Source organism: Myotis davidii, unplaced genomic scaffold (genome assembly GCF_000327345.1).
Source record: "Myotis davidii unplaced genomic scaffold, ASM32734v1 scaffold425, whole genome shotgun sequence".
Taxonomy (NCBI): Eukaryota; Metazoa; Chordata; class Mammalia; order Chiroptera; family Vespertilionidae; genus Myotis; species Myotis davidii.
In genome coordinates this window covers 409,680-425,738 of record NW_006296413.1, presented here as the reverse complement: position 1 = coordinate 425,738, position 16,059 = coordinate 409,680, and the positions used below count along the sequence as shown (strand labels likewise).

The 16,059-nt window shown below is 41.8% G+C and overlaps 2 protein-coding genes across 9 annotated transcripts in view; one reads left to right on the top strand and one right to left on the bottom strand.

The window, feature by feature from the left end:
- TCP11L1 (t-complex 11, testis-specific-like 1) overlaps nt 1–6,368 on the top strand; it is a 26,407-nt gene extending 20,039 nt beyond the window's left edge. For 6 of the 7 annotated variants that reach the window (XM_006771461.2, XM_015568995.1, XM_015568992.1 and 3 more), the window contains 3 exons: nt 1,299–1,480; nt 3,755–3,927; nt 5,573–6,368. In XM_006771461.2, the coding sequence (XP_006771524.1) occupies nt 1,299–1,480; nt 3,755–3,927; nt 5,573–5,775 (558 nt within the window). In that variant the 3' untranslated portion in view covers nt 5,776–6,368. Of the gene's footprint in view, nt 1–1,298; nt 1,481–3,754; nt 3,928–4,353; nt 4,662–5,572 lie in introns of all 7 variants that reach the window. The other variant, XR_001515150.1, reaches the window with a different exon arrangement.
- Nucleotides 6,369–9,956: 3,588 nt separating this feature from the next.
- CSTF3 (cleavage stimulation factor, 3' pre-RNA, subunit 3) overlaps nt 9,957–16,059 on the bottom strand; it is a 69,936-nt gene continuing 63,833 nt past the window's right edge. For both annotated transcript variants that reach the window (XM_006771460.2, XM_015568990.1), the window contains 4 exons: nt 13,625–13,778; nt 12,826–12,920; nt 11,064–11,124; nt 9,957–10,639 (listed from right to left, as the gene is read on the bottom strand). In XM_006771460.2, the coding sequence (XP_006771523.1) occupies nt 10,437–10,639; nt 11,064–11,124; nt 12,826–12,920; nt 13,625–13,778 (513 nt within the window). In that variant the 3' untranslated portion in view covers nt 9,957–10,436. The remainder of the gene's footprint in view (nt 10,640–11,063; nt 11,125–12,825; nt 12,921–13,624; nt 13,779–16,059) is intronic.

Here is a 16,059-nt window from a genome sequence, read left to right as displayed (position 1 = left end):
TTCCCTCATTCCACGCAGGGGACATTGCCCTGGGAGGACCCAGGGTGTCTTTAACACAGGACACAGCCATGGAAATTCACCACTGACTGCTTTCCAGGAGGCTTTGGGTTATAACCTGTCATTCCCACTTTTTCTGTTTACTGTTTATTTTTCTCTTTCTTTAACCACTTACCAATTCTTGAGCATTTCCTTTCTGCTAGGTACTGAGGGTGAGTAAGTATAGGCTCTGCCCTCAAGGACTTTCTCTCCCCCTTCACTCTGGTACCAGATAAGTGAATGGCTGGTTTGCCCAGGACTGGTTGTGTGTGTGTGTGTGTGTGTGTGTGTGTGTGTGTGTGTGTTGGGGGGAGGGTGGTATTACTGGTCCAAAGTCTGTGTGCTCAATGCTTGGAAAGACTAAAACTCAAAACCTCAGAGTCTAGAGTAAGGGGAGGTTTATCGATCAAGAGGCACCAAGAAGATGGGAGGCCTCACCTCAAATCTACCTTCTGGGAGTACAGAGTCGGGCCTCTTCTACACCAGCCCAGTGGAATGTGGGCGGGGCTGATTTGTAGGACTCCGGCCACCGCAGAGTTCCTCTAGGGAGCAGCAGGTCTGTGTGCCAGACACACAGGAGCTATGGGCCTGAGGCCTGGCACTGGGCAGCCTTGCACACGCGGAGTCGGAGAGGTGGAGCGTTTCACTCTGACCGTGGCAGTCGTTCACAGGATTGGGGGTTTCTGTTTTAAAACCGAGACAGCCCTGGACAAACTGGGATGAGTTGGTTACCCGTGCTCTGTACCTCATTACCCTTTCCTATCTAATGATGTAACTTCTATTTTTTTTTTAAAATTTTTAAAAGTATATGTATTTTTTATTTCAGAGAGGAAGGGAGAGGGAGAGAGAGAGAGAGAAACTTCAATGATGAGAAAGAATCATTGATCGGCTGCTTCCTACATGCCCTCCACTGGGGATTGAGCCCGCAACCTGGGCATGTGCCCTTGACTAGAATCAAACCCGGGCCCTTTAGTCCGCAGGCCGATGCTCTATCCACTGAGCCAAACCGGTTAGGGCTGTCTCGTGTTCTTAATGGGTGTGCTCTACTGCAGCCTCTCTGAGGAAGAAGGGGCTCCTAGTCTTAGCCCACGTGTGAATGGAAGGATAATTCACACTTGATTTCTGTGTGGCTGTGCAATGACTCCGATGCTCGAGGGAAAATTTAGAGGGCTGTGTGGGGGCTGTGTGGGGGCTGTGGCCCCACCGCCCTCTGCTGGCAGCCTGAGTCTACAGCTCAAGGGTGATTTCTGTTTTCATCACAGACAGTGCTGATGGACCAGGCCCGCTTCCAAGAGCTCCAGCTCCAGCTGGAACACCTGACCGTCCTGGGGGCGGTGCTGCTGGTCACGTTCAGCATGGCTGCCTCAGGTGTTTCCAGCCAGGCCACCTTCGCTGAGAAACTCAAGATGATCGTGAAGATCCTGCTCACAGATATGCATCTGCCGTAAGTGGCTAAAGACACCCTGGGTCCTCCCAAGGCATTGTCCACTGTGTGTAGAGGGCCTTTAATGGATGGGTGGAGGCAGCGGGTGAGCAGAGAGCAGGCGGGAACTGGGGTCTCCAAGTGTAAGGCAAGATCTAGGGCCACCTAGGAATCGAGAGACCTTGCTCTCCAGCTTTCTTTACTCCAGCAGAATTTATTCAGTCATATGGTCAAAGTTAGAATCAGCTCCATGTTAGAAAGGCTCTAGGATAGTGGCTTTCACATATTTATGACCAGGACCCATAGTAAGAAATTTATTTTCTATTGTGACCTAGTACACATTTAGACACATCACATATGTAAATAAAAATTTCAAAAATTGCAATCTACCCTAACTATGTTTACTACACCCAGGTATTTCTATTCTATTCCATTAAAAAATACTGTTTGCTGCCCTAGCTGGTTTGGCTCTGTGGATAGAGCGTCGGCCTGCGTACTGAAGGGTCCCGGGTTTGATTCCAGTCCAGGGCACATGCCTGGGTTGCAGGCTCGATCCCCAGTAGGGCTCATGCAGAAGGCAGTTGATCCATGATTCTCTCTCATCATTGATGTTTCTATCTCTCTCTCCCTATCCCTTCCTCTCTGAAATCAATAAAAATGTATTTTAATAAAAATACTGTTTGCTGCCTGGCTGGTGTGGCTAAGTGGTTGAGCATCGACTCATGAACGAAGAGGGCACCAGTTTGATTTCCAATCAGGGTACATGCCTGGGTTAGTACAGGGCATACAGGAGGCAGCTGATTAATGTTTCTCATCTACATTTCTATCTATCCCTCTCCCTTTCTATCTCTCTCAAAATCAATAAAAATATATTTTTAAAGTTTTCTGCCCTTTGCACATTTCTCATAGACATTTTGTGCTGGGTATATTGGATTATTTTATCAACCAGCACTAATGCACACTTTTTTTTCTTAAATATTTTTATTGATTTCAGAGAGGGAGAGAGATAAAGAGAGAGAGAAATATCAATGATGAGAGAGAATCATTGATTGGCTGCCTCCTGCACACCCCTACTCTAGATTGAGCCTGCAACCTGGGCATGTGCCCTTGACTAGAATCGAACCCAGGCCCTTCAGTCTGCATGCCGACGCTCTATCCACTGAGCCAAACCAGCCAGGGCTAATCCAACTTTTAAGGGCAGCTGCTGTAACTGCTCTTACAGTGAAGTCAGAGTAGGCCATTTATGTGGTTTATGGCACATGGAAAATTTAGAATGGTTCTAAGTAAGCAAGGTCTGACAAGGTCTAATTGAGAAGATTCCTCAAGGGGCATGTCCCCAAAACATTTTCATCCTTACAAAAGGAGGACTTTTACTGCTGAGTTTGCATAAAGCATGCATGTGTTTGGTGCAGTGAGGGGCACGTCCACATGTTGTGACTAGGGGTTCAATAGGGAAGGGGGGGTGTTTGCTGAGCTGAGGCCTAGCCTGGGGCTCTTGTGCAGGTGTAACCCTGAGCTGTCCCCAAGGTTCCCCTCCAGTAACACTGCTCTGTCAGTTACTGATGAGAGGGGCCCTGTTCAGCGAGTCCTTAGGAGTCCAGCCCTGCATGGCCATATTCACCCTGGCAGTCAGAGCTGGTGCCAGCAGTGAGTGCAGGGCTTGCACATTTGCGCCCACTAATTCTGCCGTTTAAAGAATCTAGACCCCCAACAAAGGCAATTAATTGCCTTCTCACAGAATACCCGCCAGCAGACCAGCAGAATACCTCCCAGAATACCCAGCTGCTGGGAGGGTTCCCAGCAGACCTCGGGCCCCAAGAAATCCATATATTAATTTTCTTAACCTTTAGATTTCAGTTTTACTCATTCTTTTAAAGTACTCACGTCTTTTGAAAATTAAAAGGGAAAAGGTGTATTGAATGAAAAGTTTCTCTCCCACTTCTGTCCCATTGCTACCGAATTTCTGATGTCTTATGTATTGTTCCAGAGTTATTCAAGATATTCTTATGTCAGCTCCAGGCTTATTTTACCACACCTGCTAGCAAGAAGTTGGGTTTTGAGTTGTTGGTCCTGACGTTATCTGAGTTCTCCCCTTCCCACTGTCCTTTCTGGGGTTGGGAGGAAAGAGAGAGGAAGGGAGAGAATGCAGAAGGGAGAGATTATGGGCAGCGAAGAGAGTCACAGATGTTTCCTTGGGACACATCAGTCCACACCTTGGTTGTATGATTTTTATCAGGTGCACCTTGTTTATAGGTTCTTTCTTCCCTGGCTTCTCCTTTCCCTTTTCTACTCAAGCTCCTTCCATCTGAAGGATGCCCTGACAACCATTGGTGAGAAAGTCTGCTTGGAGGTGAGCAGCTGCCTTTCCCTGTGTGGGTTCACCCCCTTTACCACGGACAAGGAGATCGTGCTCAAGGGCCAGATCCAGGCGGTGGCCAGTCCTGACAACCCCATCCGCAGGATCATGGGTACGTTTTGGGGGAAGGCAGGAAGCAGGGATCACCACTTGCCATTAGGGTGACCCAAAGGTTTGGGCAAATGACCAGACAGCCATCATTGTTTTGAAGGGTTTGAGTTTGAAATTACAGCCCTTGATCCAAAAGCCTGCTCCAGCCCTGCCAGCATGGTTCAGTGGTTGAGCGGTTGGACCAGGAGATTGCGGTTCGATTCCCGGTCAGGGCACATGCCCGGGTTGTGGAGCGTGATTCTCTCTCATCATTCATCTTTCTCTCTCCTCTCCTCTCTGAAATCAATAAAAACATTTTTTTTTTTTAAAAAAAGTCCTGCTCCAGCAAAAGCTGAATGATTCATGGCTATTAGGTATCAGGTTGGATAGAAGGGTGGACCAGTGGTGGGTCTGCTTCTAATGCTATGATTTTTTTTTTTATTCTTAGTAAAAGAGTATTTTTTTACTTTTTTCATACTTATGAAAAAAGAGGTACGTGGATCAGTGGTTTTGAAAAAAATATTTTGTCCCAGTCCTGCAATGGTCACAATGTCACCTGTGCATCACTCCGGAGCAGCCTCCTGAAGATATTGCCATGCCCTCTGACCATCAGGATTAACATTATTGAGAAGCAGGAAAGTGCCTGTAAATAGAGCTGTCCTTGTCCTGGCATCCTGGTTTTTAGGAACAGCCAGTTATAGACATGGAGATAGCAACCTGCCCTCACAAAGGAATGACACAGGATCTCCACTCTGGGTGAGGCTTCCAGCTCCGGGAACCTTAGAAAACCAAACTAACTTTGGTGATCAGTTAGCAGTTTCTCTGTGTTTTTGGGTTCTGAAGGGTGTAAGTCATTTATTCCTGAGAGGGTTCCCCAGGGCAGGGTGTGGGCAAGTAGTGTGGAAAAGCCCATTCAATATAAATTTTCCTATTGCTTTTGTAATAAAATCTGTAAGAAATATGGCTTATATTCACAATTTTTTGGCCAATGAGGGCACACAGGAAAGTGCAGAAGCATTGTAGAAGGGAATGGGCTAAAACAGCATCAACCTAAATTACTCCTCAGAGTAGGACAACTTCACAAATGCCACCAACTCCATGGCCTCCCATCGCCGGCATTGAAGAAGGAAGTTCATGCTTCTTTCATACGGACTTAGTGGGAAAAGACAGATCACAAGCCATCAGTGCTGGAATCTTCTTTTTGCTTTTGAACTTGTGATTCCTGCTTTATTTTTCCTCCCACTTTTTTATGTGATCTTCAACCATGGCTCATGTTGGTCGCAGTATGACTTGCTCCCCTGAGAGCAGAACCTGTTAATGCTCTGGTTTCCCAGTATTTATCCATACATTTGTTCTTGCTTTCCAAATGTATTTTGAGCTTTTAGAGGGGCCAGGTTTCATGCCAGGGACTGTGCTGGATGCTTGGGAGAGAAGAACACAATAAGCATGAGTCCTACCTTCATGAAACTAACCATCTAGAGGGGGAGAGGAAACAATGCAAATGTGATGGTTCTTCAGAGTGCAAGGGGTTCTAGGTACCTGATCTGGGAGGTGGTCAGGAAAGACTTTCCTAAAAAGGTGATGTTTAAGTTAAAAATGGAAGCATAATCATGTTTATAAAGTCACCCTGGACAAGAAACAACTAATTGCATTCTTTTCTATCACAGATTCCCGAATCCTGACCTTCTTAGAAACCTACCTTGCCTCAGGCCATGAGAAGGCATTGCCCACAATACCTGGGGGATTGGGTCCAGTCCACAAAGAGCTGGAGGAAGTTGCTATTAAATTTGTTCGTCTGGTCAACTATAACAAGATGGTCTTCAGTCCCTACTATGATGCAGTCCTCAGTAAGATCCTTGTTAGATCCTAACACGTGTGCTCCCAATAGCAGCAATATTATCTACTCTGCTCAGATTGCCTGTTCTCAACTCTAATGTTGCTTTGGAAAATGGCTCTTTAGTACATTTCTATTTAATAGCATTGATTCCAAAAGGAAAAATATATTTATTGTGTATCACTATTGAAAAGACTTGTTGAAAAAAAAAAAGAAAGAAAGGACTTGTTGAAAAATGCACTGAATTCTATTTTGAGGGTTTGTATGTATAAGTGCAAGTTTATAAATCAAGAAAGCATTTGTTATCTTGAGTTTCACAGGAAGCACTCAACTTTGGAGTGGTTGACTGCCATGTGTCTCCACCCCCACTCTCTCAAGACTGTAGCTGTCTCTCCCAGAAAGCTGGGACTTCTCTTCTGTTACCGGGTAATTTTTCTTTCAGACACCCAAGAATGAAAGAGCATAAGCCATGTCCTTGTCTAGACTTTTGCCCGTCTGGCACAGCCTCGAACCCCTTCTCCCTCCAGGTATTTTGTGTTAAAAGGCCATAGATAACCCAGCTGGTGTGGCTCAGTGGTTGAGCATTGACCTATGAACCAGAAGATCATGGTTCGATTCCTCGTTGGGGCACATGCCCAGGTTGTGGGCTTGATCCCCAGTGTGGGGCATGCGTGCAGGAGGCAGCCAATCAATGATTCTCTCTCATCATTCATGTTTCTGTCTCTCTCCCCTCTCCTCTCTGAAATCAATAAGAATACGTTAAAAAATAAAAGGGCTATAGTCTTATTGTTCACCCCCATCCCCCACCCTGACACTGACCCTATTTACTGCTTTTCCCCTGCCTGTTTCAGCCAGAGCCCCAGAACCCATTTGTTCTAGAGGAGAGCTAATTGATTTTAAATACCTTATTCTTTTATACAAAACTAGAGGCCCGATGCATGAAAATGGTGCAAGGGGCTCGGCCCTCGCAGCCCTGGCTTCATCTGGAAGGATGTCCAGCTGTCTGGTCTAATTAGCATATTACCCTTTTATTATTATAGATTATTCCTGAGCCTGGATGATAGCAGTTACATGATTTATGGGATCTACAGAGAGGAAGTTCTTTGACTCTTAAACTTTGGAGAGTTGAGGAGGAAATTATATATATTTAAAATATAGTAATATAAAAAGAGATAAATGTCTGGAGTTTTCACTGAAAAATTCACTGTCATACAATTAACTGTTGTATTGATTGGATTAGAATTTCAGATAAAATAGTGTGAACTCACTATTTCTTTGATAAGAAAGTCATAGAAAAATATCTGGGTGTTGAGCACTATTTTTTGAGGAACTTCAGTGACCAGAATTACCAACATTATCTTGTAACTGAAAGAGGAGTTTTGGTCTCATAGACTACCTGCTCTATTAAAAAATATAAAATGTGCATGTGTATTTCAGACAGACATTGTATTAGCAGAGCCATGAAGTTTTTGGAGTGGCCTCTAGCTGTCAGAACAGCAAGGGATGAAATAATGCAAGGAATCCCTTTAGTAAAGGCAATGAGGACAGAGATCCAAAGTGGTGGTGGAGTAGGTGGAAGCTACAGTCACCTCTTCCAAGGACCAAACGAATTACAACTGAAATATAGAACAATCATCCCGAATAAACAACTGAAGACTAACTGAGGAGAAGTCTTATAACCAAGGATTTACAGAAGCCACTTTGAAACTAGTAGGAAAGGCGGAGATCCGAAAGCATTGGCCCCACTCCAGCGGACAGCTGCTGAGGTCCCAGAAGTATCTCTCAGCTGTGGGGGTTCTAAGCCTAGGGCACTAGGCCTGGAATAGGAACTCATATAACATCTGGCTGTGAAAAGCAGTGAGGTTTGTGTCTGCCAGGGAAAGACAAACGTCCACTGAAGACCAAGCACCAACTTATTTATTTTTAATTATTTTTAATTAATTTTTATTTACTGATTTGAGAGGAATATCGATTTGTTGTTCCACTTAGTTATGCATTCATTGATTGCTTCTTGTATGTTCCCTGACCCAGAAGCAAACCTGCAACATGGGCATATCAGGACAATGCTCTAGCCAACTGAGCTACATGGAAGGGCCACAGGCACCCTCTTAAAGATCCAAGAAATCTTAAAAGGCCTACTTTAAGAAGAATAAGAAGAGGAAGAGGAAAGAGGAATATAGTTTAAAAAATAAAGTGACAATAAATACATACCTATCAATAATTATTTTAAATGTAAATGGCTTCAATACTTCAATCAAAAGACATGAGGGAGCTGAATGGATAAGAAAACAAGACCCATATATACAATGTCTAGAAGAGGCCGACCTCGGAACATGAGACACAGAGACTAAAAGTAAAGGATGGAACACTATATTTCATGGAAACGGAAATGAAAGAAAAAGCTGGGGCAGCCATACTTATTTTTGACAAAACAGACATTAAAACAAAGGCTGTAAGAAACAAAGAAGTACACTACATAATAATAATAATAATAATAATAATAATAATAATAATAATAAAGGAGCAATCCAACAAGAGCATGTAACCCTGGTAAACATTTATGCACCCAATAGAGGAGCACCTGAATATGTCAAGTACATCTTGATGGACCTAAAGGGAGGGATTAACAGTAATACAGTCATAGCAGGGGGTTTAACACCCCATTGACATCAAAATCAATAAGAGAACAGCAGCCTTAAATGACACACTCGATCAGATGGATTTAATTGATATCTTTAGAGCATTTCACTCCAAAGCAGCAGAATATACATTCAAGTGTATATGGAACATTTCCTAGGATAGATCATATGTTGGGACATAAAACGTCTCAATAAAATTAAGATGATTGAAATCATATCAACCATCTTCTCTGACCATAGTGGTATGAAACTAGAAATCAATCATACACAAAAAACAACCTGAAAAACACACAGAGACATGGAGGCTAAATAACAGGTTACTAAACGAGGAATGGATTAACAATAAGGTCAAGGAAGAAATTAAAAGATACCTTGAAACAAAGCAAAAAAGGGTAGGCTGGAGGGACGGAGTTGGAAGCAGCCAGATGAACATTGACCCTGTAGACGTACACCAGGCTTCAGAGGAGGGAAGGGTTGATTATATTGGGAAGAATGCAATTTCTCCAAGTACATGCTACACGTTTATGTATTTTTTGTTGTCGTCAGAGATGCATGCTATATTCTGTGGCCAGAAGTCATATTATTAAAGTTTAGACTAAAGGACAAATCTTCCCTAGTTTTTTTGGCAAGTGATAAAAGTTAAGAAAGTAGAACTAAAAAATCAAAATTCAATTTTTCTAGTGTGTTCAGTGATGTCACTTCTGGGATTGGTCCTATGGTTAAGGTTGCTCTGTGGCCGCTGTGCTATATGATAGTAGCTCCAAGCCTGAGCCCCCAGGGGCAGCACTCCTTTGCCAACCTCAGCCCAGAGTATTGGGGCTTTTCTCCCTCCCTCTCCAAGGGTGAAGGAGAGGAGCTTTACCCCCAAATACACTTCCTGTAGTTAGTCTTCCTAAACCTCAAGAATTCTTTTGCCTTCTTTTGTAAGAATTAACTCTTACAGTATTATTTTTTCCCTTATGAGTTCCTAAATTGACAAAGTTAAGTTTGTTTGAAATTGTCATGCCTCACAGACTCTCATGACCACCCCCCCACTCCTTCCACTGATGGAGTTCCTTCCGCAAGTGGCGAAAGCCAAGAGTGAAGGCGGTAAAGTTCAGAAGCACAATATTCACATTGAATTGTTTTGTTGTTGCTCTTTGAAGGTAAGTGAGCCAGTTTTTTTCCTGGGATCTCTTATCACTAAGGGCCCTAGCAGGTTTGGCTCAGTAGCTAGAGCATTGGCCTGCAGACTAAAGGGTCCTGTGTTCAATTCCAGTCAAGGGCACATGTCCAGGTTGTGGGCTTGATCCCCAGTCGGGGGTATGCAGGAGGCAGCTGACCAATGATTCTCTCTCATCACTGATGTTTCTGTCTCTCTCTCCCTTGCTCTCTGAAATCAATAAAAATACATATTAAAAAAATGGATCCCTCATGTTTTCAGTTAGTACCAAAAAAAGATTAGGGCGGACATGCAGTTAAGTATACACACAGTAAATAACAAATGACCCTTCCTTGTAATGTTGATGGTATTGGCTAAATAACATAAGGAGCTATTTTAAACAAATTCTGAATGAAAGCAGCAGAAGGAGACAAGACTTATTTTTTTTTAGATCCTTTTATTTTTTAAAGGATTGTTTTAAAATTTTAAACTACAAAACAGATTCCATACATTCTGCCATAAATAAAACAAACAATAAGGCAGTACTCTACATAAGCAAACTGAGAACAATGTTTTCAGAAAAATGTGATAAAAGCTTTACAATCATAAGCCATCCAGTTTTAAAATAAAACTATTGAAAACTCACAAAATCTTCAAGTGGCACATACAAGACACCCTTGAAGAGGGAACAAAATGTGGTTCTGCCATTTTGCACTGTTCTCAGTTCCATATTGTAAAATTCACACAGGTTGGTTGGTTTTCTTTCTCAAGAACCATATGATAGAGGCACCAATGACAATACAACTTTGTTTCCAAGAACCTTGTAACAAAGCATTGTCTCTTAAACATATGACGTAGGAGGCAAAAAGGGAATCCTGGATAAAAGTTTTCTTCTAGAGGCAGGTTTTGAGCCTGTTTCACCGAATTCGCTTCTGCTGCCGTGCTCTATAAATGTCATGAACAGGAGGGACGACGGCTCCCTTTTCCTCGTCGTCATCTGAATCCTCGTTGGGCCTTTTGACGGCCTTGGTGAGTACTGCATTACTTTCCACCGGGCCATTGCCTTCCACAGCGAGCTCTGGGGCTCCGCCAGTAATGAGCCGCACAGCTTCCTCAACAGCTGATGAAATAAAACAAAAAGGGCGTTTGAAAGATGTTGCAGATCACACTGCTGTGAAGGAGTATGTATGTACTACTTTGGCTACTTTGTAGTTAATTTCATAGCCTAGTATTAGCAAAGCATGGTATAGTACTAACAATAATTAAGGGAAAAGACAAAAGCTGCTAACTTCAATAAAACTTTTCATAGGCGAAGTCTAATAGTGCCTGTTCACATGAATAGAAAAGATAAGCTTTTATGACATGTTACTTAGTGAAACTAGAATATGAAGAAGTCTCTGTGCCAAGGGTCACTCCGTTTCTTTGTACTTCTATGAGATGGCTAGCTGGTTTTGGAAACTTAAGTGGCAAAGATTAACAATCTCTCCTGCATAGGAGACAACAATGTGAATTCCACTCTATGAAGTGGAGTTTTCATGACTTACTATTGGGTATCTTGCATCTTCGGAAAATTTCCATCAGTTCATCCACTTGTACAAAAGGACCCTATTTTGATATAAATAAATTTTATTTATTCTTAGAGTTTTTATTAAAAATATTTTTTAAATTACAGTTGACATTCAATATAATATTTGTTTCAGGTGTACAGCATTGTGGTTAGACATTTATGTAATTTATGAGGTGATCCCCTGATAAATCTAGTACCCACCAGGCACCATACATGGTTAAAAAAACTATTTCTTAATTCTCAGATTTTATAAACAAGTTTTATTGATTAATTTGAGAGAGAGAGAGAGAGAGAGAGAAACATTGATTTGTTGGTCCATTTATGCATTCATTCTGTGTGCTCTGACCGGGGGTCAAACCTGCAACCTTGGCACACTGGGATGACGCACTAACCAACTGAGCTATCTGGCCAGGGCCATAGTTAAAATATTATTGACTATATTCCCTATGCTGTAGTTTATATTCACATGATTATTTCATAGCTGCCAACATATTTCTTTTTTTTTTTAATATATTTTATTAATTTTTTACAGAGAGCAAGGGAGAGGGATAGAGAGTTAGAAACATCGATGAGAGAGAAGCATCGATCAGATCAGCTGCCTCCTGCACACCTCCCACTGGGCATGTGCCCACAACCAAGGTACATGCCCTTGACCGGAATCAAACCTGGGACCCTTCAGTCCGCAGGCCGACGCTCCATCCAGTGAGCCAAACCAGCTAGGGCCAACTTATACTTCTTAATCCCTTCCCCTTTTTCATCCAGTCTTCCAACCCCCTCCCATTTGGCGACCATCAGTTTAGTCTCTGTATCAATGAATCTATTTATTTTGTTTTTTAGATTCCACAAATAAGTGAAATCATATCTTATTTATCTTTCTCTGTCTGACTTATTTCACTTAGCATAAAACCCTCTAGGTCCATCCATGTTCTTGCAAATGGGTATTATTTCATTCTTTTTTATGACCGAATGATATTGCACTGTATATATGTACTGCATCTCTTTTTTTAAAAATATATTTTATTGATTTTTTACAGAGAGGAAGGGAGAGGAATAGAGAGTTAGAAACATCGATGAGAAAGAAGCATCGATCAGCTGCCTCCTGCACACCCCCTACTGGGGATGTGCCCGTAACCTAGATACATGTCCTTGACTGGAATCGAACCTGGGACCCTTCAGTCTGCAGGCCGACGCTCTATCCACTGAGCCAAACCGGTTAGGGCTATACTACATCTTTATACAATTGTCTACTATCCAACTGGACACTTAGGTTGTGTCCTTATCTCGGTTATTGTAAATAATGCTGCAGTGAACATAGGAATGCATATATCTTTTCAAATTAGTGTTTTGGATTTCTTTGGATAAATATCCAGAAGTAAAATTGCTGGATCACACGGTAGTTCTATTTTTAATTTTTTGAGGAATCTCCATTCTGTTTTCCACAATGGCTGTATCAATCTGCATTTCTACCAACAGTGTACAAGGTTCCCTTTTCTCCACGTTCTCACCAACACTTGTCTGTTTATTCATTGATGATAGCCATCTGACAGGTGTGTGGTGATATCTCATTGTGGTTTTAATTTGCATTTCTCTGGTGATTAGTGAGGTTGACACAAATTTTAATCCCCCAAATCTGACAAGTTAAAAAAGCACTACTTCATATTTCCCATAATACAAGAGGAAAAGCACGCAGTTACTCTAACTCACAGAGCAAGTATCTATCAAGAAAACTGTGAACTAACCTGGAAACAGATTGGAGGAGGGAGAAGTTTCATTAAAACAACAGCTGCAGGTGGTACTGGGAATACTCCACCGGGCACAGGGTGTAAACCTGGAGCTATAAGAGAAAGAAAAGCAAGAATCAGACGATGGAAGAATTCTGTACATTTAAGAGCTAAAATAAGTAATTTGTACATAAAGATGTTCTATGTCTATGTTGCTTTTTTCTGGACATTTTAAAGTTGTGTTCAGGGCTTTACACATTTGAACAAACTCAAGAGGGTGAGATAGTGAAAGCCGTCTCGACCCCATGGCAGAGAGTAAACTTAGATGACTTTGCATAAGACAACCCAGGGTCTGAACTGAAGTCCATTGTCAAAGACCATTTCTAAGCCTCACAAGCCATTTGTTCAGCAATCCTGTTTAAAGTCAGTTAGGTATTCAACAACGTATTTAATCATAAGGGGCTGGTTCAAATAGGATCTAGAGGGACTACTGTCCATTAGTAAGTATAAATAATACCAAATAACATGACTGAAGTGAGTTTCCAGCTGTACGGTGTGGTGATATCTCATTGTATTTCTGAAAGCTGCCTCACAGACTCTGAAAGCTGTCTAAGTATCACTGCCAAAATGGGTCACTGGAATCTGGGTTACTGAGTTTTTTGTTTTAAAGACAGGCTTAACATAGTTCAAAGATTACAGTCGAGTCACTGTCATAGTGACCCTAGTCTAATAGTGAACCTACAATGGAAAGGTCACATTTCTTATCCCCCCACACCTCTGGATTTAAATCAGTACTGGATCTAAAGTTATGGCTTACGTGCTAAATGTCGTGGCTGAAATGGAATCATCTGCTGAGTATCTGGTTTAGGGTATTCTGGTTTTCTATCCACTTCATCTTTCAGAACAGGCACTATAGAAGGAGCTACAACTGGGTCTGGAATTATAGCTGCTAGCTTAGCACGGGAGACATCCTGAAAATGCAGAACAGAAGAATCCTAAACCTGAAAAAGGGACTTATAGAGTATAATTGTGCAATTCTACAATCTTGAGGATACACTGAATAATTGGGTAAAAACCACAGAAAGAGAGAATGGAGAGGAATAAGCAAGAACTTGCTGATGGTAAAGATTGTAAATACTCAACAAGGAAGGCTAAGAGGCTCTAAAGATTTGGTGTTTTTTAACCTTACCCAACTTGTTATGAATCATTTAGGAGTGGGGAAAAATAATTTAGGACATTTGTTAGATAGACACAATCTTTTGTGGGTAAATACATAAGACCGGGCACCAAGTACACTAGGGTAATTTGGAAGAAAATCTGCAATTCTGACACCTCCCTTCCAGTGGAATTGAACAACATCCATTTAAATGAAGAAGCTAGATTAAGTGAGGTCCTGCCTCATGATAGCTAAAATAAAGTTTATCATTGCTTACACTAGTTAAGATTAAGAAGATTTTGTTAATGAAATAAAATATTCCCAACATACAATTACAGAAAGAAGGAACACTTATTGAGCAGCCATTATTTGTCAGATAATTCTGGCCCCTTATTTCTTTTTTAATGAGGCAAAGAGTAACATCTCCATTTTAGTGAAGTCACTGAAAACTCAAAGAGGATGTGGTATTTCCAAGGTCATACAGCCAAGTAGAGAGGATTAGGAGCACCGGCCTCTCTGACCTCAAACCCATCACCGTCTTCAGTATCTGGCAGTGACCCACCATGGCCGAGAACAACTCTCCAAAGGAAGCCTCCTATTAGCAGATACCCCACCCCAGAGAAGTGCCTCTGCTACAGGCAACATGTGTCGCTCTACCTGTCTGGAATCAAGAGTTCTTTTGCCACCATCAAGGGATATACAAGCTTTCACCTTCTCAAATTCTGCTCACATGCAGTTGGAGGCAAATCTAAATGAGTAGGCCCACTGGGAATTACTCTTTTCTCACATTCCCTCTCTAACATGCTATACACACAGAAACACATGAATCTTTCCAAATAAAAGAGTAGAAAGAGAAATATAAGATGGAAAATTCATATTCAAGACGTTCTACTTGGAGATAGCTCTTTATTTTCATTAACTTCCAGAATTTCCATTTTCATCTTTGCAAAGTTGAGACTTTTTCTAATAAAGTCACACAGTCTAAAATATCTTTGCCTTTTTACTCCCCCCACCCCCACCCCCCAGCCCTCCCCAGCCTTCTGGCTGTAGTTTGACAGTCTGTTCGATGCTGCTCTGCCTCTGTATCTATTTTTGTTCATCAGTTTATAATGGCCTTTATTACCCATAAATGAGTGAGATCATGTGATAATCTTTGGCTTTTCTTTGAGAAATAGTTAAACTAGAAGGAGAACCTGCTCAGCCCTGGGCAGTAAGCCCTTAGTTCAGAAAAGGAGCTTGGGACTGGCACAGAACTGGAGCATCCATTAATAAAAGGTCTGAAGTTTAATTATGAGTAATTTTTCTCAAATATTTCAACCTGGTTTGGAGAGCAGACCAGTGAGACCCAGGCCAAAAGAGGGCAGCAAGGAAATGGAGAATGATGGTCAGGAATACCCTAATGCTGGCTGGATTAAGGGGACCAATCTAGGACTCTTCCCTTTGAATTTCCACCTTGGTCTTTGCTAACATAACCAAGAAAAATCAAGAAATAATAAAATAACGTTTTTCTCAGCAAGGGCTATTTCTGGGTCTGTGTAAGCATTAACTTTTCCTCCTGGTCGGAACAGGTTCAGGTAGCCAGATTTGTTTTCTTATGACTCGGTCTACACAGAGGAGTACCATTCCTAGATAAGCTAATTTCCTCAAGGGCCCCGTGTAAGGATTGATGTTTCAAAGATATAGATCCCTCAAGGAAATTTACTGATTTAACAAACTGTAACATTTCTTCATTATACCTACAAATATGTACCAGGAGCTACATTTGGTTTAAGATCTATCCAAATACATTCAGTTTTAAGAACTATTGAGGAAAAAATATAATACCTAAGATGACAGTCATATTTTCTTTTGTTTTTCTTCCCTCCCAACACCTCCATCTATCTGCCCATCAGACATTAGGGCACTGACAATTTCAGGGAATGAAAGTATTTGTTAAATTATATTTTGTTCAGTACTTTTTTTATAAAATCTTCACCCGAGGATATGTTTACTGATTTTTAGAAAGAGAAAAAGGAAGAGAGAGAGAAAGAAACATTGATGGGTTGCCTCCCGAATGCGCCCTGACTGGGAATTGAACCCACCACCTTTTGGTGTAC